This window comes from Boleophthalmus pectinirostris, unplaced genomic scaffold (assembly GCF_026225935.1).
Source record: "Boleophthalmus pectinirostris isolate CB_2022bp ecotype Guang Dong unplaced genomic scaffold, ASM2622593v1 HiC_scaffold_5, whole genome shotgun sequence".
Classification (NCBI taxonomy): domain Eukaryota; kingdom Metazoa; phylum Chordata; class Actinopteri; order Gobiiformes; family Gobiidae; genus Boleophthalmus; species Boleophthalmus pectinirostris.
The window spans coordinates 35968809-35995611 of record NW_026571404.1 but is presented as its reverse complement, the minus strand read 5'-3'; the positions used below and the strand labels follow the sequence as shown (position 1 = coordinate 35995611).

The following is a 26803-nucleotide window of genomic DNA, read 5'->3' as shown; positions in this document are numbered from 1 at the left end:
GGATGCGATTTATATGAAGTTGCAACACTAGCTAGTGATGTCGTCAGCACTAAAACTGTTTATCGCCGTGTGAAAAAATAAGTTATGATGCTAAATGAACATTAGTGAGTGGGATACGTCTTAATGACCCATATGCGTTAAATGCAGATGAGTGCGTAAATGACAAGAAGAAACGTCTCAAACTTCAGTAGCCGGACATCCACTTATACCTGATTGAGACAATTAGCCTTGCCCCTGGGAGAGCCTGAAATCTGCTGAAATTCTACAAGACACTGATATGATACAGACAGGACAGGGAGAGACATGGGGGGTTATGCGTCGAATAAGATGCTAGTTTGATTGTGTTTTGAACAGTTATTTGCAGCTTTTAATTAAAGGCAAATGATCTGGCTGCCGAGGAAGAAAATAGAGCTGCTATATGTGAGGCTAAATCATGGCTGTGATACTCAAACTCTTTGTTAAACCACTTTTTGTGTAAAGTGAATATAAAATATGCCCATTTTAATCATAAAAACTGTGAAAATGTCAAATGTGTCGCAAAAAGGAAATCTGTATTTCTAACACTGTATTTTACTAAATTATTTTGTAGCTCTGTAACAAAATAATATAGTAAAATACACCAAAAGACACTCTTGGCGATATATCAATACAGCAGCACACGATATCAATACTCTATCATCACATTAAACAATACGATATATTGATATTTCAATATTTTTGCACAACCCTATTGGTTAGGGTAGCGTGATGAACTGACTCAATGCAAAAAGACAAGAAAAGCTTTCAGAGGTAATAAAAGCAGATGGTCCAAACTTGAAAACGTTCTCCAAGACGTGGACACCTGCATCTTATATTCAGCTGCGGCCAATATATGTATTTTCTTTTTTTCTTTTAAAATTTAGTTGATGCGGCTTATATTAAGGTGCGCTCATTAGTCCGTAAATAACAGTACATAAAAGGCGTAAGTATGAGTAGTTTCCACAGAGCCGAGTGCAGAAGCAGGAGGAGTCTGAGAGCTGCTGTGTGTACGTCCCAGATGAAGTGCTGAGGTTTGCCCGGACACGTGCAGCTCAGATTGTTTATGGTCACTGCGGCTTGTGTCTGCCACCAACATGAAATCCTCTCTGGGACCCATCACTCAGGAAGAGGGCAACACGCGCCCACCCCACCCGCGCCACCCACGCCCACACAGCTCCCCGCCCCACCCTCCTGCGCGGGCATCGGGTATCGCGCAGACAGGAAGCACCGGACAGCCATCGAACGGCCAGGGGAAGCCTACACCTCCGTCAATACTGAGCCTGTCTCATACCGGCACACACACACACACAGCAGCGCATAAGGACAATGTCACACACGCACAGATTGAGAGGACTGTCTTAAGTGAGGAGTGATATCGCTCTCAATCCACCTCGGGCTGTTGGCTTTAGGTGTTTACTTGATTTATCGGTTGATATCGTCTTAGCTGATCCAAATTTGTTGACTAATCATTTTATTTAGGTTATAAGTGGGGATGGGCTGACTACGGATTTTTTTTTTTTTTTTTTTTTTGAGCTGATACCGATATCCGATATTTAGCCTTCTGTTGTGGCCGATAACTAATATTTAGCTTTAAAAGTCCGTAACAAGGCTCACAAACTTATCTTAAAAACCCATATTATACTCCTTGCTGATCTATGTTCTAATGTTGTTTCTTCATCACAAACAGACCTGGAGTTGTGTGAAGTTCTTCTCTCAAATTGAAAACACTCTATTCCACCTTGTGATGTCATGTGGTGATACAGAAAATGCTCTGTTATGTTCTTAAACTAGATACATCTTTTCTAGAATCATTTGGATCATTTCAGCCCTGGAATTGTTCATCGCTACTGAACAAAAGGTAAAAGGCACCTTGAAAACTACCACTACATGACATCACAAGGTGGAACACTGCAAATTTCTCTGATCTGGCCAAGATTTTAAAACTTATATCAGGTTATTCATCTTGTTTTCAGATTTATTATCTACTTACTAGTTCTGAGATGCTTCGTTCTAGTCTAGAGGTTGTTTATTTTAAGTGAACTTGTTTAGATTTGTTAAATTATGTTTCTGGATGGGCAGATAATTTCACTACTTCTAAGTCATTTTCTGATAGATTTAAGTGTTTATATCTTTAATTTTAGCCAAGCTTTTTTGCATTGTAGACAGACTAATAATAAAGAGTTACTCAAACATGTGTAAACCAAACAAAACACAACTCCAAAGTATGTTTTTGAGGAAGTAACAACATTCTAACAGGACTCAAAACCCCCAAGAGTCCATTTTGTGTAATATGTGACCTTTTTATGTGACTTTTTTAACCTTAACTATAACTTTTGTCTTGGTAAATGTATTGTGCACTTGGGCTGGAGTTGCCAATACGATGTATAGCCTGATACATAGGCCACGATACCATACATATCTCAATACAGTGCACTTTCGTTTTGATACGATATATTTCATAAATAAAGGCTAAATCATGGCTGTGATACTAAAAGTCTGTTAAACCACATCTTGTGCAAAGTTAAAAGGAAACAAACAAAACAAACATTTAATTATCAAAACTGTGAAAATGTCAAATGTGTCGCATAAACGAGTTTCCTTCCACTAAACAAACAACAAAACTGCAGCTCTGTAACAAAATAATTGAGTTAAATATACCAAAAAAATTTTGTTTTAAACAGTACGATATATCAGTATGTCGATATTTTTGCACACCCCTATTGTGCACTACCCCTGCACAAATACAAAGATACCGTGGGGTATAAAATCATTACAGTTACATTATTCGGTATCAATATGGGCCTATAGAGGTATTGGATTTGATATGTCACTAATATCACTAATTACATGGATTTTTGGATGAGCAGGACATGTTTTTAGGCCAGTTCAGCCCTGGAAGCGTCGTTGTTCAATAAACATAAGTATGAGTGGCATTCTGAAGCACAGGCCCGCACCATGAAACATGAAACCAGAGGAGGTATGGAGCTGCTATTGTCTCCTCTAAACCAAAGTTTCCAAACATGTCCGGCAGCGTCAGGAGCCCATATTATGACACTGGACTCCGTGCGTGTGTCTGTGTTTGTGTGTGTGTGTGTGGATCGCATGAGGAGCTGTGAGCAAAGACTATGATGATGTGTTCCGTTCAGCGTTTGTGTTCTCCTCATTAGTCCAGACGCATGGAGCTCTGTCATCTGAACTTGCACACGCTCTAGAATGGAGTGTTACATTAGGGCTGCAAAATGGATCACAGTCCAATCGAAATCGCTATTTGGATGGATATATGCAATTAGCAGTTAGTAGAGGAAGCCATTTTTGAAGTACCATCTTTTCTTCCACTTATCCTCCATGTTCTGAAATTTGATTCTTGTATTAATTTGTCAGTTCAGTTGTTTTTCTTCTGGACGTGTTTAAAATGTGAACTTTGAACAGATGCGTATTATTAAAACATAATTTGCAATTCTAACATCAGTTTGCATATTAACGTCAACCAGCATGCTTACAACCAAGTTCCTGGGTTTAAACATGGTCGCCTATTCAAGTCAATGGATGGAGATCAGTGGCGCCTAGCCCGGCAAGGTACTTCTGGTGGCTCCCTGTGTGTTAAGCATGCGCAGAAGTGCTCTTTTCTCCCGCGCTTTGACCAATCAGAGTGAGAGGAGCTAGAGTGGAGCTGGAGCTAATGATACAAAAGCTGTTTTTAAGACAACTGAAGGATTCTGAGCCTAGTTTATGATCTGAAAATAGGTAAAATCACAACAAAATCCAACCTTTTTGAAAGCTGTAGGTGCCCTGTCAACCGAACATAAGCAGTTTGTGTTTATGTGCCGCTATATGGGAAAAATCCTTTCTTGGCCAGAGGGATATTTTCGCTGAAGTTCCAGAGAGTGGCCACTACGCCAACTCAAGACGGCTCAGAGCTAGTGATGCCCTATCCAGTTATTTGAATAGATCCATGGTGCTAACAGTGCTCCAGCCCAACTTCCTGGTTTGCTGATGAGAAAAATGCAGACAAAAAAAGCGTGCGTGCGTGTGTACAAGAATGAACATATCTAACACGCTAGTTGCCGTGCTCCAAATGGGAAATGTGCCAGGAGGCTTTTCCGGCTGAAAATGGTCACCCCTCTTTCTGTAACTGCTGCTGTGAGTCTCGTCATTTTGGTCTTCAGTGTTTGTATTAACCCGTTCTACATTCTACTGAATTTTTCATTTCACTATTTTGTCCCTAAATCAAGATATGAACATAAAAATGGTCCAATCGGACACCTTCATTCCTCGTTTGATTGACAGCTAGTGCGTTTCGTTGCTAAGTAAGCCCCCTTCCTGCTTTCCAGTGGGAAGGGCGGGCACATTTAATGACCTCAGTCATGATTGGCTTTCATTGTTGCTATGATTTCTAAATATGGAGCCTCCAAATTCACTTCTGTAACTGAGATTCATTTAAGTGGAGCTGAACGCTGTGGGTGATGTCACACTCACTTAGTCCACTTTTTTATACAGACTATGGTGGTTACAAACATATTATTTTGACTCCAAGAACTGCTTTTACAATGTACTAGATAAAACGCATTTTGCTTTATTACGTGTTAAAAGTTGATTTGTTGGTCTTTCTTTGGCTGTCTCATGGTTTGTACATTCTAATATATATACAAACCTACATTTTCTTTTAATATACTTGTTTTGTTTGTGTGTATTGGCACATTCTGTACTGTGTTATGTGATCAGTGAACCTTAATTTACCCTGGTTTAAGCAAAAAGCAGGATTAGTCATCATGATCCCAATCTCTCTGCTTTATGGCCTGCTGGTGATGGAGCATCTTTATACTGAACACTAGGAAATGAGTGTTTGACCATTTTCATTTGACGCCAGTGACTGAGATTGAACTTCATGGCGGTCACTTGGAATCTCCGTGTACACTGAACGCCTCCAGTGTCTTTTTAATTCAACTGAAGCGTAACCCACATAGAAGCCGGCCCATATACTCACAGCACACAGGACCTCTGACCCCTCCGCCAGAGCCTATAATACCATGCTCCAGAGCCAGCGCAAAGCCTCCTATGCACCAACTGTACACGCCTGCTGCCTGGATACAAACACACACACACACACACAAACACACACACAGTCTCCCCCCCCATACGCACACACACACACGCACAGTCTTCCTATGGCCCCATTAGCTCATGACTAACGGCTTAAAGGACAAACTACACACTGCAATCTGCCAATCTAAAGCGCGCAGATCCTGTTTGCAAACACACACACAAACACACACACATACACACATACATATCCATATGAACATGTTTTACCCCCAGTCGACCCCAGGGGGAGATAATCGGAGCAGTGCTTATCCCAGGCCTGTTCCTGATCTCATTTCATGTGTGTACACGTGTGTGAAGTGAAGGCACTCACTCAAGGCAACATGAGAACATGAGTCTATATGGTGCAGTTTGTGTATACGCGCTCAGGCCAATGCAGCGTACACTACTGAGCTCATACACTCTAATGAGGGCACTGCGGGCACTACACCACTCAACATGGCAGGGTGAAAAGTCCACAGGGTGGGCACTATGGCAAAGGATTAAATGAGTAAAATGCAATGGCAATTTTTTTTTTTTTCTGATTGAAAATACGACTCACTGAAAAGGCAAATTTCTTCCCCAAAGGTTTACATCTTGTCCAAACCAAACTCTTTTACTGACAGAGGATTGGCTGTAGACCTCTCCACTAAAACAATGACCTGACTAACAGCAGATTTATATGTGAAACACTCTGGATTGAGTTCTACCCTGAGTCTGGGTGGGTTTCCTTTGAACACTCCGGTTTTTCCCCATTAACCCAAAACATGCACAATAGGTCAAATCGTCCATCTGACGCCGTCCTGACCAAGACTAACTCAAGATCTGGAGATCACTTTTTGCTACCAACCTGACAGCTGCTTCAGGGCTTGTGTAGGTGACTGTGTTTCACACCGGATGCAGAGGTGGGTGGTCACATGTTAGTAAAGCCACAGAAACTATTACAGAACTTTTAGACTGATGGATACATTTATGCAGATTTTGAGATTAAAGTTAGTTAGTTGAGTTAAACAAAAACAAATGGACTAGTACAGTTGTTTTAGTTTAATAAGATGGATGGACTTATTGGACAGGGGTACCAGATGAAGACCCACCCACACACTGGGGCAGCATGCACACTCCTAACAGACAGACTGTATTCGGTTCATCTCAAACCCAGGACCTTCTCGTTGTGAGGCGAGGGCACCAGCTCTCAGGCGTCTTTGACCTTGGATAACACCCAGTAGAAAGCAGAGCCATGGCGCTGGCTCCCCCTGTGATCCTTCAGTGTATTGACATGAGAGTGGTGCTGGAGTGGTGCTGCTTAAGCACATTAGTAGTTGTTGGTGTAACTGAAGCCTGTGATGATTCCACAGAAGAGCAGGCTGCTCAGTCAGGACGGGCTCCTGGATCAAATTGTGCAGTGGACCAGTGGATCAGCTTTCACCTTTTAACAAACTAAAGACATCAGCTCTTTGTCTTTGGAGAAAACACTCGCTCTGATTTAGGCCCTGTCCATCTCACTCTGGACACTGTCCTCTGACCTGTGCTTTAGTCCACTCTGAACTCTTCATGCTGTTTGGACTGTGTAACATGTACTTCTACTCAAGTCAGGTTGTGAACAGCTGCCCTGGTTTGATTTTGTGCAGATATAACAGATTTCAACCCAAATGTCACCTACAAAGCTCTTACTACTTTCATAATGTGTTCTTCAGAAATGGACTTTACACTCCATATTGCTGTTCATTTTTAGTTTTGCATAAAGGGAATGTGTAAGGATATGGGACATCATCAGAAAGGAAAAGATAGAGCTGATGATTTGGGAGTAAAATAGTAGTTTTTACATGTCTTTGGGGTCAGATATACAGACAACTTTGTGTTTCCAGCTGTGGTTCTCTCTTAAATCAGGTCAAGTCTGTCCTATTTGTGACTTTGCCCATACACACACACATATCCACACACATGCATACATACACACATGCATACATACACACATGCATACATACACACATGCATACATACTGCAGCACAGAAACTCTAATGTTAGTTTGAGTCCAGATGTGCTCCTGTGTGTGAGCTGGAGTGATTCTCTCATTTGGATATAGGCCTTTGTGAGTGTCCCCAGGCCCTTGGTGTCCTGCACATCAGAGCACAGCTGGTGAAGCTCCTCCCCCTGTGGGCCCTTTGGTTCAGAACAAACACACATACACTTTAAACAGCCACCACATGTGTAGCTCTCTCCAAACACACATTTAGATAACTATATCACAACACTCTCACTGTTATTCCATTATTGTTAAAGTGGGATGTTTGTGGAGCTAATGTCCTCAGAGGCCTTTAGTGCAATCTGAACTGAGCACTGGAGAGGACCATGGCCTTTACACAGAAGAACACACAGAAGACTCGCTTACTGTCATCGACAGTGTCATATTGTGTTTTCTTATCAAAACCATACTAAAGATCTGTTGCAGTACAAATGAGCATATCTGGGTTTTAAAGAGCCATTAACCCCCATCCCTAAGCAAAATCTGAAAAATGCTCCAAAATGAGTAGTGCCTGGCGGGTTGGGGAGAGCAGGTGTGGGGCGGGTTCTGGAGCGATGATTAACAGCCAACCAACAGCCACAACAATCCAGCACGGCTCAGGCCGGTGCGCTCTGGACTTTGAAACAGAGCGGACATTTGTGCTCAGATCATGCTGTTTCCCTTTTCTCCAGGGACAGCAGGACTTCGCAGTGACCAGTGGCTCCTCACATACAGCCAGTGGCTGCGCTCTGCACGTGATAACCTGCATCATTGGCGGCCTTTAGCTCAACCCGAAAATTCAAATGTACTGGCCATAGTTGATCCTAAAGAGGCCATTACAGACACAACTTTGATCCAAATATGTACTAAAATGCCAAAATAAGGCCAGGGATTGGTATACACTTCTTTAAGCTTTAAATATCTGCCGATATCAACAGATTAACAACATTTAATTTCTTAAAATGATAATAATGGATCACAAAATGGAAATGGAAATGTGTTGTAACTGTTAATTATTCAGGAAGAAACTACAGAACATTGTTGTATAAATAAAAGCTGAAATAATAGGGTGTTCTTGACAAACATCAGCTGGTAAATGGTCTTATGACATTGCATTATATGTCCAATCAGGAAATCAACTGAACTGATATTTTGGAGCTGATACCTGATTTTGCAACTGTTTGGCAGCAATATTTGATACCAGTGTTAGTATTGGTAGATCCCTAATAATTTTAGTTTTCAGTAATTTGGTATTGTCCTCAGAAAATGTCTGTTTTCACCTTTTGTCCATCTCTGCTCACTGTAACTTGTAAATTAATTCAAATTCATAAATATTTTGTAGCCATGTTAAAAAATTAATCCTCTTAAAAATGTCACGTTCCTTACTCAGTGTTTTGCAGAGCTCTGAAGCAGCAGCTAAACAGCAGATAAAAGTGAACAGATGATGTCCATTGATTCTGTGTGAGTTTGAGCTCCAGAGGTCAGGACATGAGACCACCATGATGGGCTGAAGATGGTCGGACACGGCCCAGTCCCACATGGTCACACAGCACTTTAGTCTGGTTTCATATGGTCCAACTCTGTCATGTCTGAAGATGACAAGATGTCTACAGGGAGAGGGAGCTGGTTAAGCCAATAGACTTAAACAGCTGTGTGTGTGCATTCTGTGTGTGTGTGTGTGTGTGTGTGCATTCTGTGTGTGTGTGTGTGCGTTCTGTGTGTGTGTGTGCATTCTGTGTGTGTGTGTGTGTGTGCGTTCTGTGTGTGTGTGTGTGCGTTGTGTGTGTGTGCGTTCTGTGTGTGTGTGCGTTCTGTGTGTGTGTGTGCGTTCTGTGTGTGTGTGTGGTCCATGTAAGGATCATGATAACAAACAGGGCCCACACTTCATTTACTCCAAATATTACATTACATTGACTATGGTTTCTCTCAAATCCTCATGAATTTGTAACTAGGGTAGAATGCGTTGGATTACACAGATAGCATTGATTTTACAGATCTCCTAAAGCTGTAATTGTTGTCCCATATACTGCACGATTCAGGCATTTTGAACTAGCTCTGATAGATTAGTTTGGGTGTCACATTGCAAAGCTAATACAGTATAATCTATAATCTATTGTATGTAGGGAAAATCAGAACACCACCTCCTCTGTGCAGGAAACTCGCCTCTCACTAAACTCACTGTAACCTGCTCAAAACAGAGCCTGTCCTCTCACAGTCTCCTGCTGCGTCTCTCATTTTATGAGATAAAACACCACAAAGTTGAACCTGAAATCATGTCCTTTTTACATGACAAGCCCCCACATTGTGTGGGAACACTGTTTTGTTCCCTTCTATGCCAGGGTTGTATAGTTGGTCTAAATGATCAACAAATCACAACAGAGTGGTAGGCTGCTCTTGTGGCTGCCTGACCGAGCAGTTTTTGAAACTTTTTGTTTTGTGAGCTCAGTTTTTAACATCATGTCATGGGATTTTAACCAACTAAGACGTGCAGTATGTGCAGTTCAAAGGACAAAAGTAAAGGACTGTTGGCTTGTGTGAAATGAGTTGTTTATTTTTCCCTGGAGACTGTACGAGAGGAGATTCTAGCTAAGGAGCTAGCTGACGAGCTAGCTATGGATATATGAGTTGCTACAAGTTTTTTCCACTGTATGTGGCAGCAAATGTGGCAGAAGACCTTCAGATGAAATACTTTGAGGGAATGGGGAATGTTGGGTTGTGTGAAATGAGCTGTTTGTTTTTCTCGTGTCCATGGACACTGTTTAAGAGGCTAGCTGAGCAGCTAGCTATGGACATTTCAGATGTTTAGAGGTTTTTACACCATATGTGGCAACAAATGTGTGAGATCTTTCATAGGAAACACTTTTGGTGTACGTTGGCCTGTAGTTATACAAGTCCCATGTTCTGGGCCTCAGTGATGAGTGTATTGATTCTTCCATATAGATAGAGCAGTGTTTAAGGTTTAGCGTCCCATGCTTTATTAATGAACACTGTTGTGATTACTTGTGTCCATATGCTTTTAGTGTGTTTCAATGTGGTCTCTCTGCCCCCGGATCAGGTTTCCTCCTCTTCCTCCCTCTTCTTGTCCTCCTCTCCTTCTCCTCTCCTTCTCCTCTCCTCTTCCTCCTCCTCCTCCTTCTCTACTCCTCATCTTCATCAGTCTTTTTGTCGGTGGACTCAGAGGAGACAGATCTGCGGACACCTTAGCCCTGCTCCTCTTGCTTCTCCTGCTCATTCTGCACCCATGGGACCCTCCTCACCGCAGCAGTTGAGGCGTTCGATAGAAGCTTTTAGTTTACATGTGACATACCAGACCGATCTGTGTGTGCTCGTGGATCTATCACATTGTGGGGACTTCTATATACACAAATCAGCTCCACATGACCTAAAAGTGCACTGTTTAACTTTTCTATGGATATGTCATTGCTCAGCCTGGAATGTTCCACAGTATGACATTAAATGGCTCTACCTTACATTTATTCAATTACAGATGGTTTTATAATGCAAAAATACTTAGAAAAACAGACATTCTAACTGTGAGTGGGATCGCCTCTCCACAGATCTCACCTGTAAAATCTCCATTTGACAGACCCTCCACCAGAAAAGTCACACAGTGCACCTTTAAATGCTTTATTATTATCAACAACATGATCTGAAGATATGGGTTAAAATTAGGGTTGGTCCAATACCAATACTGGTATCAGCAAAATTTCAAATACTGCACATTTTTCAAGTATCAGTATCGGCGAGTACTACCAAATCACTGATCCGATACCACTCTGTATTGTTCTGAATGATCACCCGTAGATGTGAGCAGCTTTAAGTCATATTAGAATGTTGTTACCTCCTCAAAAACAGACCTGGAGTTGTGTTTTGTTTCAGCCACATGTTTGAATAACCCTTTATTATTAGTCTGTCTACATCTGTAAAGCTCAAAATGCTCTGTTCCACCTTATGATGTCATGAAGTGGGTGTCATTAAGAAGTTACAGTACATATCTCAATGCATAGGCCACGATACGATACATATCTCGATACTAGGACAGGGCGATATAGAGCAAAAAATATCTTGATATATTTTGCTATATCTCGATACACGATATATATCTCGATATCTGTACAGTAAAAATAACCCCCCCAAAATTACTACAAAAACTAATATTCCAAATTCCACAAGGTCTTTTTTATTGATGTGTAAAGAGGCAGATCATGTAGGAACAAAGTGTGCTTCTGTGACATAAAATAAATAAATGAAAATTCCTGTATACAAAAATAATAATTTAACTGTAAATTAAACTATTGTACAAGTTCTACTCTGCAACAGATTATTATTTAAAATCTTCTGCATGAATAAACTTTACATTGCTAAACTTTATAACATATAAAGTTTAATGCAGCTTTGCACATTTGTTTACATTTTACAGAAATGAAACTTAAAACCACATAGCTGCATAAACTATAAAAGCTGAGAAAAACAGCTCTCTCCTCGTGCCCTGAGGTTTAAATTTGATTTGATTCAGTACAATATATTTTAAATCAATTTGATACGGTTCAGTAAAAAATAAAGCATAACTGATGGCTGTGATACTAAAAGCCTTTGTTAAACCACTTCTTGTGCAAAGTGAATATGAAACACAGCCATTTTAATGATCAAAACAGTGAGCATGTCAAGTGCATTGCATAAAAAAGTTTCCTTTCTCCAAACAAGCAACAAAACTGTAGCACTGTAACAAAATAACTGAGTAAAATATACCAAAAAATACTCTTGGTGATATATCGATACAGCAGCCCATGATATCGAAACTGTATCATCACATTAAACAATACAATATTTTGATATTTTGATGTTTTTGCACACCCCTAATTAGGACTGGGTATCATTAAGAAGTTGCTGATACGAAACATACTTCGATATAGTGAGCTGTTGATTCGATACAATTCAGTACGATATATTTCAACTCAATACAGTTCAATAAAAAAATAATAGCTGTGGTACTAAAAGTCTTTGTTAAACCTCTTCTTGTGCAAAGTGAGTATATAATACACCCATTTTAATCATCAAAACAGTGAAAATGTCAAATATGTCGCATAAAAAGTTTCCTTCCTCCAAACAAGCGCTGTAACTAAATAATTTAGTAAAATATACCAAAAAATACTGTTGATGTGATATATATCAACACAGAAGAGTATCGATATAAGAAGAAGTTGCCGATACAATACATAGCTCGATACAGTGAGCTATCAATTCCATACAATTCAGTATGATATATTTCAAATCAATTCAATATGGTTCAGTAAAAAATGAATGGCTGTGATAGTAAAAGTCTTTGTGAAACCACTTCTTGTGCAATGTTAATATAAAACACGCCCATTTTAATCATCAGAACAGTGAATATGTCAAATGTATTACATAAATTTCTTTCTTTCTTCCAAACAGGCAACAAAACACTAGCACTGTAGCACTGTAACAAAATAATTGAGTAAAATACACCAAAAAATACCCTTTGCAATGAATCGATACAGCAGCTCATGATTTCAATACTCTATCATCACATTAAACGATATGATATATTGATATTTCGATGTTTTTGCACACCCCTACCTATAATGAAGTGGTAGTTTTCAAGTTAACAGCTCATTTTACCTTTAATTTAGTATTGAGATTGGCAATTCCACATCTGAAATTATTTTGTTCATCTTCTGCAAGCTTTGCTGTTACAGCGAAACTCCGCACTGGTCTCTGAAAGTCTTGAAAAAGTAAAACTCATCACGGTGAGTAATTAGGGTGCTCTGAATGCATAAGGTAAGTGAGGAATAACTTTGGATCACTGCAAACTAATTGTCTACTAACTAATTGTCACATTTTAGATACAGTGCCTTAAGAATGGGGTTTCGGTTTAGGTACTGACCATAGTTAAGGTTAGGATCAGCCTCCAGGAAACGAATGGAAGTGCGGTCTCAGGTTCGCGCTCCCCTTTACCGGAACCACACCAAGCTGCTGGCTGCTGCGGTCAGCACGTCCTCACATAGACGTGTTTATGTGCACACACTCTGCGCTGTAACACTAGAGCAGCCAAAGACCCGGCCAGTGTTTTCTAATATTACTGATCATTCATCGTGAACACAGTATCCAAGACGGCGATCGAAAACATCCTCCCGCACGATGCAAAACAAAGCTCCTTTTCCAGCTACTTGAGGTAAAATTCTGCTACCAACAGCAGGACGGGGCTGCAAGATTAATCTGATTTGAAACGAGATCGCCGTTTGAATGGATGCAATTAGCAAATCACAAAGGGTGTAATTTTTGAAGTACTATCATTTCACAAACAACACATTCTCGTCTCTCTCTCTCTAATCCTGCATAAAAAAACAAAAAAACAAAAACAAAACACTAACCCTGCTATTTAGATCTGTACAAACATGATCTGAAATGTGATTCTCGTATTAGTTTGTCAGTTCATATTTCAGTCTTTTCTTCTGGACATGCTAAAAAGTGAACAGAATTCTATTATTAAAACATGAATCACGAGACTAATCGAGCTGCTCTACCATTGTAATGGGCGATATATGGCTCCCAATATTGTTTTTTTTTTCGAGATGGCTGTATTGTCACACTGCAAAAAAGCTTGAACAAAATGTAAGACATAAACAGTTAAATCTATCAGAAAATGACTTAAAAGTAGTGAACTGATCTGTCCATACAGCAAGATCATTTTACTTGACAAGTTATCTTTAAATAAACGACCTCTAGACTAGAATGAAGCATCTCAGAACTAGTACCGTATTTTTTTGGACTTTAAGTCGCTTCAGAGTATAAGTCGCACCAGCCAAAAAATGTGTAATGAAGAAGAAAAAACACATATAATTCACACCAGACTATAAGTCGCACTTTTTTGGGAAAATTTATTTTTTAAAATCAGGGACCAGGAACTGACATTTCATCTTGAAAGACAAGTTATAGTAATAATAACAATAGAATAAAGAAGAGACTGAATCTGTGTTAATATGTTAACATAACATATTAACAGTTCTTCAGATAACTATAGCATAAACAAAAGAACATAAGTTTACCAAATTCGATCTCAGTCCAAATCACTAAATCCATTGAATCCATTGAATTCTTCATCCTCTGTGTCACTTCTGAGCAACTCTGCGCAACTTCGGTTGTCACGGGGAAATGAAAGTTGCATGGCGCACTCGCCCGGTTGCCAAGAAGCTGTGTTCTCCATTCCCACTTTCTGCCAGTCCTCACAAGCTTCTCGCTCACTCCAGACTTTCTTTCTGTTGCTCGATTACCATTTTCTGCTGCATATTTCACTACTTGCAGCAGGACAGCAGCTTTTTCTGCAGGAGACATGCACACAAAACTGATACAGAAGCCTAGAGCGCCCTCTCGCTGCATTCAGTCTTAAAAATGTTATATATTTATCTCTCACCGGAGTATAAATTGCAGGACCACCCAAACCATGAAAAAAGTACGACTTATAGTCCGACGGTAAGTAGGTAATAAATCTGAAAACAAGATGAATAACCTGATATAAGTTTTAAAATCTTGGCCATGTCAGAGAACTTTTGCAGAACAGATTAAAGGAAGAAGAAAGAAGAGAGTAGTTGGTCATTATTGGCACAAATATTTTTCAACAGACTAATAAAACTGGATTTAGAAGAGGATTTGGCTAAAAATATGGATGTACATTCATGATACATGATTAACAAATTAACAGAATTTTGTGAACTTTGCTTAAAATCTACCAGTTATGATTGTCAATATAAAATTATAGTGTTATTATTATAAGAAGAAAGATTGAGATTATTGACAAAAGTGAAGTCCCTAGTTTTATTTCATTCCCATAGTTTGTGTACAGATTTATGAAATATCAAATGGAAAAAAGTTACAAAAACTGATAATAGCTGATAATAATTTGAGGTGGGAGTGATGCGAAAGTAGCCAAAGCATATTTACCTTGCATACCTTGTGTTGTTGTGCCTCTGTGCTTAAAACTTCTCCTACATTGCCAGTACACTCGCAGTACTGTCTTGTGTCTGACCTGTACGACCCAGACTGAAAAAGCGGTGTATATATAAAATAATGATAGCGGTTTCTCACGGTTTTATAAGAAGTGTCATGTTCTAAGTTTGTCTAAAGCTGTTGAGCGCCGGGATGGAGTGAGGATGGCGAGGGGTGAGGATGGAGAGAGTGAAGCTGGAGTGAGAGAGGCTGGTGTTGGGGCTGCTCCTCTGCAGACAGCATGAATAATGAATGTCCCTCTCATATTCCCCTGTCTCATCTGTCTCCACCGCTGCCCTGTTCTCCTGCGCGGCCCCTCCCCAACCCCCCGAAATGTGCATGTCAACTTGTACTCTCAACTTTGTTCACCTCTCTCCTTTGCTCTTCTCCTCTCTCCTCTTCTCCCCTCTTGGTCTATCCTCCTCTATTGTCGTCTTCTTCTCTGTCTTCCTCTCTCCCCTTTTGTCCTATTGTCTCTCTTCCTCTCCCCTCGTCTTTGGTTTGGCTGTAAGTTTGATCTTTTTCCCCGTTTTACTCTGAGACCTGAGATTTTTCCTCACAATCAGAGCTTATCGCAGACAAAATTGTGCAGTGGAGATCAGCTTAAAGAGCCAGTAAACACCAAAATCACTTTTTTATCCTACTGATTAGCTGTGTAAATGGGTTTAAAGTAGAATTGTATACCTGTCCCTGGCCTTATTTTGGCATTTTAGTGCATATTTGTTAAAAATGTGACTTTTGGGTCAAAGCTGTGTGTGTAACAGCCTCTTTAGAATCAACTACGGACATTTGAATTCTCGGGTTGGACTTACGGCGCTGATGAGTCAGATGCAGGTTATTACATGACGAGCGCAGACAGTGGCATCTACGGGTGGTACGTGAGGAGCCCCTCTCAGCCCCACCCCTACCTGACTCTGCCGGTCACTGTGATGTCCCACCATGTCTGGAGAAAAGGGAAATGGCGTGATCCCAACTGTAAGAGAATTTAAGTAATTTATCGTCCACGTACATCTCAGTTTAACATTGACACCAAAGCTGTATTTACACCATGATCTTCTCTTGACATTGGCATACCACTATCTCAATTGTGGCATATTGTTGACTAATTGGTGCCTACTGGTCTTCATATTCTCACCACACGTGCTTTATAAACCTCCTCCTCCAGAAGCATAGTCAAAGGGGCTTGAACACTCAAAGATCATACTATGTTCTCTTTCGAAATCATATTATGTTGACTTTTCAAGTACTCCCGGGCTCATATTATTGATGGTAAATAAACTTCTCCTGTGTGTAAAACATCCAGTTGGTCTCCAGCTTTTTACTTCCACCCTTTCTTGGACAAGCTGAAAACTTTGACAACGCCGACCACAAATGTCCACTCTGTTTCAAAGTCCGGGGCCGTCCGGTCAGTGCCGTGTTGGATTGTTGTGATCAGTCAGCTGTCAATCATCTCTCCCAAAGCCTGCCCCACACCCGCTTTCCCCAACCCCCCGGGCACTGCCCACTCTGGAGGATTTTTCAGATTTTGCTTTGGGACTGAGTAAAGCTTTGGGAGGTTGTTTAGTGGCTCTTTAAAACAAGATCTCAAACTGTAAGTCTTTGAAGAGAAGAGGAAAAGTGTGTGCTGTGGTTATGGGGCCTTAAAGATAACTACTGCCGAACTTTGTGCAATGCAAATAAAATGTAGTAGTATTATTATAGCACTCTAAAGTCCAACACACACAGAGACGCTTTGACGCTCTCACCCTCACACTGTATAAGTACTGTAATCTACAGATAAAACACTCATGTATATCACTGCCAAAGTTGTGTCTTTTTTGTTGTGTTAAAGTCTTTTTTAGAGCCTTGAAATGACTTAAGAAAAGCATTCTCTGTCTCATTCTTTCACATCGCCTCCTGCTGGTGAAGATCAGGGCAACACACAGCAACTTTAACTACCTGCTTATTACACAGACACACTCATGGACACTGTCAAATATCATCTGTACAGATCTTCCAAAGCTTGAACTCTTTCTACATTTCTGCTTTCTAATTCACACCCAAAATTATAGAAAAAACATCCAACTGAAAGGTGTTTATGCTATAGATTGTGTGTGAGTGTGTGTGTGTTTTGTTTTAGCCCCGCTCAGTCTGCCTCCTGTATTGCCCTCTGTTTGCGCTGGTATCAGGTGCATTGTTGTGGGGACTGCAGACATGACTGATGGCCCAGACCCAGGCCCGGATCACTGCACTCGTCCTCCGGGGGGCAGTGTTTGTAAGCAGCACTTTTCTCATTTCTGTTCGCCTCAATATACTCCGCGTGTGTGTGTGCGCGCATCCTTCTGTGTGTGTTTGTGTTTTGCTTGTGTGTGTGCGTTCTGCTGCGATACACGTGTAAACCAATCCGCGCTAGACCAGGGGAAATTTCAGCCCGCCCTTCGATCGCGTCCGGCCTCCTCCTCCTCCCTCCCTCCCTCTCTCCCTCACCTCGGGGTCACTGTGATGTCAGCGTTTGTTTTATTATTGCTTTTATTGTCTGCAGCTTTTAATTCGACACAACAGCGTGACATCAAACCTGATCGATCCAGCTGGAACACGAGAGCCGCGGATCAAAATAACTGCAGCCCCGACCAGAACAAACATCCAAACAGAGCGCGCTCAGACCGGTCACATGATCTGAAGGGAGGGAGATGTGAGGAAAACGGGGGAAAAGGGAGCAGCTTATGGAGAAATATAACTTCATCTAATCTCTATAAGAAGACCGAGCGATTCTTTATCGATCCTGAAGGAAATCCAACGTCACTCTCCATCCTCTTGCGTTCATCTGCTATACAGTAGGTATGGTTAATGGAACTTGAGTCTGTCCGTGGATCAGTCTGTTTTGCATGTTTGAATACACAAAACAAATCCAGAGTCACAAGGAGTACATGCAAATCTTTATATTTACATCTTTATTTTCTTTAAGTGACATTTTTGGTGACTTTTTGGAAGTGCAGTCATTACAAACTTACAAAGCAGTTCTGGGTCCTGGTTAGTACTTGGATCGAAGTACTACGGTGCTGTGCAGGGCTGGCTCTGCTGGACTGTTGTTGTGTCTTCAAGCAAGACACTTCACCCATTTTGCCCAGTATGAGTTTCACGCGAAATGTTCCTTCCTGATTTGTGGGCAAGGCAAGTTAATTTGTATAGCACAATTTATACACAAAGTAATTCAAAGTGCTTTGCAGAATAAGAAATAAATAATAAAAATCACAATACAAACAAATCAAAACTTTAATAATCAGCATAAAATTTAAAAAGAGAGAGAGATTAAATTAGAGGGAAGAGTGCAGAATGAAAACCTTTCAGTCATAACATAAACTCTGTCTTACCAGCTCATTAAAACAATGCTATTTACCATATTTTACAGGCTGTTAGGCACTCTGGATTATAAGGCGCACTATTTTCAAACTTTTTCACAAATAAATCGCACCGGAAACGAAACACAACAGTTGGATGGGTCAGTGGGACTTTGTTTGTGGCGTTCACGGTGACTCTGGGCTTTGTTCAGTTGTGGCGTGTAGGGAGGGTGCTGTCTGGGACCAACGGATTGTCGGCGTGTTCGCAGTGACTCAGTTGTTCAGTTGTGGCTCAGAAAGGCACATTGCACTCGCTTTTTCGGTTCATTCCTCCGTTCCGTTCCTCCTTTCCGTTCCTCGTCGGCGTGGAGTGACGAGTGTGGCTGCGGGTGCTGAGTGGATTTGTGTATGGGGCGCTCTGGATAGTGCGTCTAATAGCCCAGAAAATATGGTACTTCTTTTTATAAAGAAATACAATTAATATTATATGCAGCTAAACAGAACCATTTTGAGTCTGGATTTAAACAGAGTCAAAGCAGAGGCCTGTTTCATATGTTGAGGAAGACCGGGTTTTGGTGGCATGAATCTGAAACGCTGACTCCCCGTGTTTATGCTGCATTCTATTGACTGTCAGTAGTTGATAAATCCAAGTCAGTTCTCCCGACATCCCTTGTAAATGCCTTCCATTGCAACAGCTGGGGAAAATATGGATGCCCGAGAAAGTTTAATGTAATGTCAGTAGCTCCTGCTAATAAATCGAGGCTGTTAACTAACATTAACTGTCATCGACTCAGTTATGGCAGTTTGACTCTTACATGTTCTGAAAAAAACTTCCATCTACTGTCAAATGATGTGTAAGAAAGTTTTTAGAAGACACCTTTTCTACACATACACAACTTAACATATTATAATGATGAAATGACAAAAAGACAAGACAATTCCAGTGTGAATCCCTGCTCCTCACACTGAATTCTTTCCACTGTTTGCGGTGCCATTTTTGCTGTGACTTACATCAACCAACTTGGTCTGCACCGAACTAGCCCAACTCGAGTTTGTGTTTCGGAACCCCAATCTGATTGGCCGTTCCATTACACTTTCTCGAGGGGGAGGTTGGTTTTCCCTGAGTCCTGAGCATCAGTCCTGACTGTGGGCATCAGCAGGAGGCCGGTCCCTTAGGTCCTTAGAGATACCTATTTGTAGGGGTTGGAATCGCAATTCAGATGTAAATATTTCTTTTGATAGATTGTGAGTGATACTGGAGGTTGAGGGATTGATGGTGCAGAACGGGAGCCTCACTATCTTCTTGCTTCTTTTTGGAAAGACGGGACTCCAGGATTTACAACTTCTCTGTATGAATAAAGTCCTAAGTGTTTGCTCCCTTTGATGGCGGGTGTCATTCACTCCCTGTCCTCCCGTCCGCCGCACCTGTCTGTCTCCTGGTCAGGTGCCATCTCACTTGTGCGGACCTGTCCATCTCCTCGCTTGCCCGCCCTGTCCCTCTTTCCCCCCTCTCCCTCTCTTCTCCCCCTCTCTCTCTTCTCCTTCTCTTTCTCTCTCTCCCTCCCCCCTCCCCCCCCCTCTCTCTGCGCTGTCAGGATTACACGGCGTCAGGTTGGCCAACATGGAGCCGGCTGCTGGGGAAACAAAATGTTCCTCTGAGCACAAAGCCTCAATAATCCGCTCAGCTCGGCCCGGGCACAGGCTGATTACAGAGAGCTGCTCCGGACCACCCGGCTTACACACCGCAGGCAGACAGGTGCACAGGCAGGGAGACAGACAGGTGCACACGCAGGTAGACAGACAGGTAGCTCATGGATCACCTATTGCTTCCAAACAGAATATTTCTCTCAGCTCAGATCAGCAGAGTTCAGTGCTTTGCTCATTGATTCAGCAGAAATCCATCATGTTTTTCAGTTCTCTGTGATATTTTCTTTCCTTTTTATTTATTTTTTTTACATTTGTTTTGATACAGACAGACCATGCATGTCCCTGATTGGCTTATCCACCTGTCAATCACATCCATCTTAACTCAGAGAGATTTCAGACTCATATCTTCATAAAGTATTGAAGTGTGTATTTTGGATGCCAGGCCAAAGAGTAAACAAAATGATATATCTGTAGTGTTGAAAAAAATAAAAAATACACGGCACCATCTGTATGTGTGCACTTACCCCTTTGACCCCTGACACTCAGGTTATTTCTGAGTGAAAGCCCCAGATGAACTAAACTCTCCTAAATGAGATGTTGATCGTGACCTGATGCCCAGTGTTTGGCTCATGAGCACAGGAGCTGTAATTAAACTGAAGCATTAGACTGTTAGTGCTTTAAACTCTCTGACACTGGATCCAATAGTACAGGGACTAAATTAAACCAGGATTTTTACATTTGTGGACAATTTTTTGTTTAGTCTAGTAGATTTCAGCTTTTTACTTTGCTTAGAACAGCTGCATATTCTACCATTTTTGAAGCATCTTATCTGTCCCTAGCATTGAAATTGAGACTTAAGGTTGGATGATATGAAATTTTTTTTTAATTTTTTTCCCCTTTTATTTATCAGTCATGATTTTTTAAAATAAAAATTTAGTTTTGCTTGAAAAAACAAACAGAAAAATTACAAAATGTTTGCCAGTATTAATTTTGAGATCATAAAGAAGCTGAATTTTAATCATTGTAACCTAGCACCAAAAATAGTCTAATCTAATAGGGCTGTGCAAAAATATTGAAATATCGATCTTTCATATCATTTAATGATGATACAGTATTGATATTGGGGGCTGCTGTATCGATGTACTGCCAAGAGTATTTTTTGGTATCTTTTACTAAATTATTTCGTTACAGTGCTACAGTTTTTTTAGCCTGATTCATCAGCTGGTTTCCTTTCGTACAAATCTGACCTCGCAACATTAGGATTCGTTCGCTCGACATTAGACGGGCACTTTTTAAAATTTAACCAATTGCTGCTATTTGGTCATGACATATGTAATGCGCCGCTAACAGGGCTAACTGGTGTATCAAAGTTTTCTCAAATCCCGCAAGAAGAAGGACAATAACGTCTTTTCCCTTGATATAATTCACCAAATATTCTCTTTGTTCTGGCTTTAAATACTTGATCTCAGGAATTGTTGACAACATTGAATATGTGGCTCTTTGCTGATTGGCTGGTGCCTGAACTGACACTTCTGGGGCTTTTGCAAACCGTCTAGTGTATTCTGATTCCTGACCTAGTCACTGGAGAGAAATGAAATTGAGCGGAGGCACTAGGTGGCACCCGCCTGGTTACAGTTTTGTTGCTTGTTTAGAGGAAGGAAACTCGTTTATGCGACACATCTGACATTTTACACTGTTTTGGTGATTAAAATGTTTGTGTTTCATATTCACTTTGTACATGAAGTGGTTTCATAAGACTTTTAGCCTCACAGCCATGATTTAGACATTATTTTTTCTTGAACTGTATGAAATCAGTTTGAAATTTATCGAACTGAAAGCTCACGGTATGAGATGCATGTCATATCATGGCCTATGTATTGTGGTATGTATCGTATCATCACCATCATCATGTATCGTATCAGCAACTTCTAAATGATACCCAGCTCTATTATCCAAGTCTTCAGTCTGCTCTAAACCACTGACAGGCTGTAGACTTCTGTTAGTCATGACTGAATCTCGATATTAATTAAAATTCAAGTGTGGATCGTGGATTGTTTTCTTTGCTCTTGTCACACTTTAATAGTAAATATTTTCCACAATACAATGCATCCAGAAATGTTTAACAAGATTTGTTACTTTATTTATTGGTGTAACTTTTTTGATCGTGTATGATGACTGTTCTTTCTGTTGTTTATGTCTTCACAGCATTAACAGCGTACACGTACCTCACCATCTTTGACCTGTTCAGGTGAGTGCGCTCTTGGCCCCGTCTCTATATGACAACACAGAACCTGAGATTACCTGAGTATCTGCATAGGTTACAACTAAAACTGAAGGATGTCTATTCTGATACTAAGGAAAATTCTTAATGCTCTATAACAATATGATATGACAATGATAATGTTAAAATAAAAGATATACTTAAGATATACTAGGCAAGACAAGGCAGGTTTATTTTGTAAAGCTCAGTTCGTACGCAAGGTAATTCAAACTGCTTTACAGAATAAGAAATACATTAAAATCATAAAACAAACTAATCAAACCATAAATTGAATTGAATCACACGTTTTCCTCATCTATTTCTCTTTAAGTTGTATTCTGCCAATATTAATTTCCTGAACTTAAACAACACTTTTAGTCAAAAAAGTAGTAGTAGACCAAAAAATAATCAACTAATTTACACTAAGTCTTGCATCACCTCTTCATTGAAAACACAATATCTGATCACTTATGGAAGATAATTTGTTTAATAGGTTTAAATGCCACTGAATTTCTCACTTTGACTTTTTTAACTCTGAAATTATTTTGAATCTGAGTTGCTGAAATTTAGTAAGTATAGTTAGTAAGTAAAAAAAAAGTCAGATTTTTAATATTCAGCACACATATTTTTAGCATATAATTCAGATATATTTAAAATTCAAAATCTGATGGAACAAATGATCTTCCATAATCATTAGTTGATTTTAATTAATTGCAATTGTAATGTCATTCTGACCATCGACAAAAAACTCATTACCTTGACTTACCTTTGTTCTGATATGATGACTACATTTTAAAAGAATTCCTAAAAGTCCTATATTACACAAAATGGTGAGCTTGTGAGTTTTAAGCCATGTTATAACACTGTTACCTCATCAAAACATCCCTGGAGCTGTTTTGTTCTGTTTTATTTCATTCACAGATGTTTGAGTAATCCTTTATTTTTAATCTGTCTTTATTTACAAAGTCTAAAATGTTCTGAGCCTTTTCTTCAGTAGAGAGCGGCAATTCCAGGGCTGAAATTATCCAAATTCTAGTGTAGATTTATGGGGTTTAAAAACACAGTGGAGCACTTCCTCTATTACATTACATCACTGTTTCAAAGAAGTACTTGGCCTAAATCTGCAGGGTTTGTGTGTTCAACATGTGTGAATGAAATAAAACACAACTCCAGGTCTGTTTGTGATGAAGAAACAAGATTAGAACATAATTTGGGCCCTTTATATTTTATCCAATTTTTTTTTTTCCAGTATCGTTTGAATATTATTTTTAGTATTGATTGTTTTCTGAGAATCAGTTATATTTATTTATTTATACAAACCTAATAACATATGGTAATTGAGTACATAAGAGTATAGTACACGTAGATTTCCTTGACTGTGTGACCAGAGCGTTGACCTGTAGCTGACCTCGTGGTGTTTGCGTTGCTGATGGCTCAGTGTCACTCACGGATCTCCTCCTCTCTCTCCCCCTGTCCATCTGCCCCTGTCTGCTCCTGTCTGCACCCCGTCTGCACCTGCCGTGGCCCCGTCCACACCTGCGTCCGCGCCCCACAGTTTGATCACCTGTCTCATCAGCTCCTGGGTGTCCATGAAGAAGCCCAGTCAGGTCTACTCCTTCGGGTGAGTGTTCTGTCACAGCGGGACATGGGGGAAACATCTCGGCTGTCCTCGAATGGCCAAGCTGCTGGAGAAATCTATCACTTCTTCTTCTTCTAGAACTTTTTTGTTTGTTAATTATTTTTTTATGTACAATTTTCTCGTAAAATCACAGCAACTTTCACATTTCACATTAGATGTATGTATTTAGAATAAGCCAAGTCAGTTAAAGGGACACTTTGTAGCTTTTCTGACAGTGGGGCCGCCTCCTTGTATCCATGGAAACGCTATTGCTTTATTTCACATGACATCAAAACACTGTATAGGTCACTCTGTTTGGTAGCTGGACTTTCTTAAATTTTGAAATTTATTGGAAATTAGAAAAATTAGTGGAAATGGGGCATAGATTAGTCATGAAATGTGACTCAGGGATGGACAATGGGATTATCCGGATCTGATCCACAAGACTGATTTTATCGCAATTTATATAAAAAATGGGGGAATTTCTGCTTTTCTAGTTGATACTTGATCATTAAGAATTTCATCGATCACGTTCATTTTAAATCGACAAACCAAATGTAGGTTGCTGTGCGTAGCGACAAGGCTGCGTCTGACAGCGCAAACACTTGAGATGCGCCTCACAGTCCCACCTTTCGGCTCTGGCACCTCCTTTGAGATCACTGTACCACTCAGTGAATGTGTTTACATGCACATCAGTGTCCTGGTTTTGTCATGGTGCATGTTTACGCAGAATCCCGGTGACTGCAACATACAGAGCTGCGCTAAATCAACGTAGGATCTCTAAAAAATTAATCATCTACAACGCGATATATGCACAGAACAGACTCACCATCATCTTCATCAACATCCCTCTGTCACAGAAAGAACACTTATATTCCACTGAGTCGTGTCCTTTAGTCCGACAGAAGCTGAACCGCATCAGCGCACAAAAGCAGTTTTTTTCTTCACTTAGTTTATGCAAATTAGCCATGCAGTTTTAAGTTTGGTTTCTGTGAGACTTGCGCAAAGCTATATTAAACACATTATAATGTCAAACGCGCTGATGTGGTTCTAGAGTGGTTATGGTTTATATGTTGTAAAGTTGAGTTTATTTATGCAGATTAGTAATAGTAAAAATAATGATGATAATTTTAATATAAAAACGTTAATGATTCAAATCAAAAATCGATCGTTAATTCCCCTGATGATCGATTAAGAAAATTTAATTGAATGCCCATGCCTAGTTAGAATGTGTATTTCTGTTGTAATACAGTGAGTTCTGGGGTCTAATCAGTCATTTGTACATTTGCCCTTTTGATATTTGATAGGAAAGTACAATGTAATCAATAGGGAAAATCTGGCTCTTGCTCCCATCTGGGAGTATGACATCATCACATTGTACAGTCTAAACACCGCAAATGTTTTTTTCTTGAATTTCATAGAATTTCAAATGATTAGACCTCTTTAAAAGTAACCTGACTCACTCCAGATTGACATGTGATTTGAGTTGCACGGGAAAACACAGATCGGGAAAATGCAGATCGGGATCGAGAACGCAGATAGAAAATGCAGATCGGAAAACAAAATGCAGATGGGAATATACAGATCGGGAAAGCGCAGATCGGGAAAATGCAGATGGGAAAACGCAGATTGAAAAAGACAGATCGGGAAAACAGATCAGGAAAAGGCAGATTGGAAAATTCAGATGTGAAAACGCAGGTGGGAATATAGAGATGGTAAAATGCAGATTGAAAAATGCAGATCTAGAAAACGCAGATAAAAAAACTCAGAACAAAAAACAGAGATCAGAAAATGCAGATGGGAAAACGCAGATCATCATAACCACATCACAAATAAAACTTCTGTTGAGAGAACTTTCTTGCCTCCATGAAAACATTTTTGCTTTGTCTGAGAATTTTTGTGACTGAAACCCAAGAATTCTATCTAGCAAGTAAATATACATATTTTTATTTAAAACCATTTCTAATTCAGAATCTTTTAGTTTTATTTTTTGATGGGTGGTGGTATAAGAGTTTGCACGGATTCTAAAAAGTGAATTCCAAACTGGGGATGCACCAATCCTATGCTGCTATCAGATATCAGCGTCAATCCTGAAAAATCTGCTGGATCGGATATCGGCTTCCAAATATTGATTCAGGCGATATTCTGGTTGGATTCATGAATTGTTGTAATAAGACTATTTACTGCTCATAGTTGGCCCGGAAAGTCTCAGAATGTTTGAACTTTTGAGGAATTGTAGCACCGTCCAGACTGCGTGGAGTCGTGTGCGGGGGCGGGCCTCCTCCCTGAGCGCTGAGAGGGACACAACTGGCCAACAGTGTATTTGTGTTTGATCTCTGACCCTGAGGCGTGGAGCTGCGATGAGCCAGTACAAATCTCTTGTTTAGCTTCAGTTGGCCAGAAAACCCCGTGTGTTTGTGAGCTGTCATCTGTTGAACGTATAGAACAGACCGGAGCAGGCCAATGAGATCAGTGGAGCGAGTGTGCCCCAATAAACTCTCTGTAACACCAGGGATTTAGACGAATTATCACGGCAACCATCACAAACTGTTCCAACATTCATGTGGTTTTAAATTTAGAAATTAATTTAATCTATTATGTAACATGACTTTTCAGAGCTTTTAACCTCGTTAGAGTTGTTTCCCTTCTCATTTAGCCTCTCAAAGTTGTATTTAGTGTCATTCGTGCATATTTGAGTAATCTTTACTCTCCTGTATTCAAGACGCCATTGCTCTAATCTACCCCCTTTTTCTTACTTTACTTACTTACTTTGTTCTCCAATTTACTTTCCTAATCTGTGCTATGCGTAGGATTTGGCAGTGTTGTGCTGTCATGTTGGTGCAAATAAACAAAAATT

The 26803-nt window shown here is 40.2% G+C and overlaps 1 protein-coding gene across 1 annotated transcript in view; it reads left to right on the top strand.

The window, feature by feature from the left end:
* Positions 1–26803, top strand: part of slc30a6 (solute carrier family 30 member 6) — a 72151-nt gene that overhangs the window by 14612 nt on the left and 30736 nt on the right. Inside the window, 2 exon segments of the mRNA XM_020917007.2 lie at positions 22274–22316; positions 23884–23949. Coding sequence (XP_020772666.2) covers positions 22274–22316; positions 23884–23949 — 109 coding nt within the window.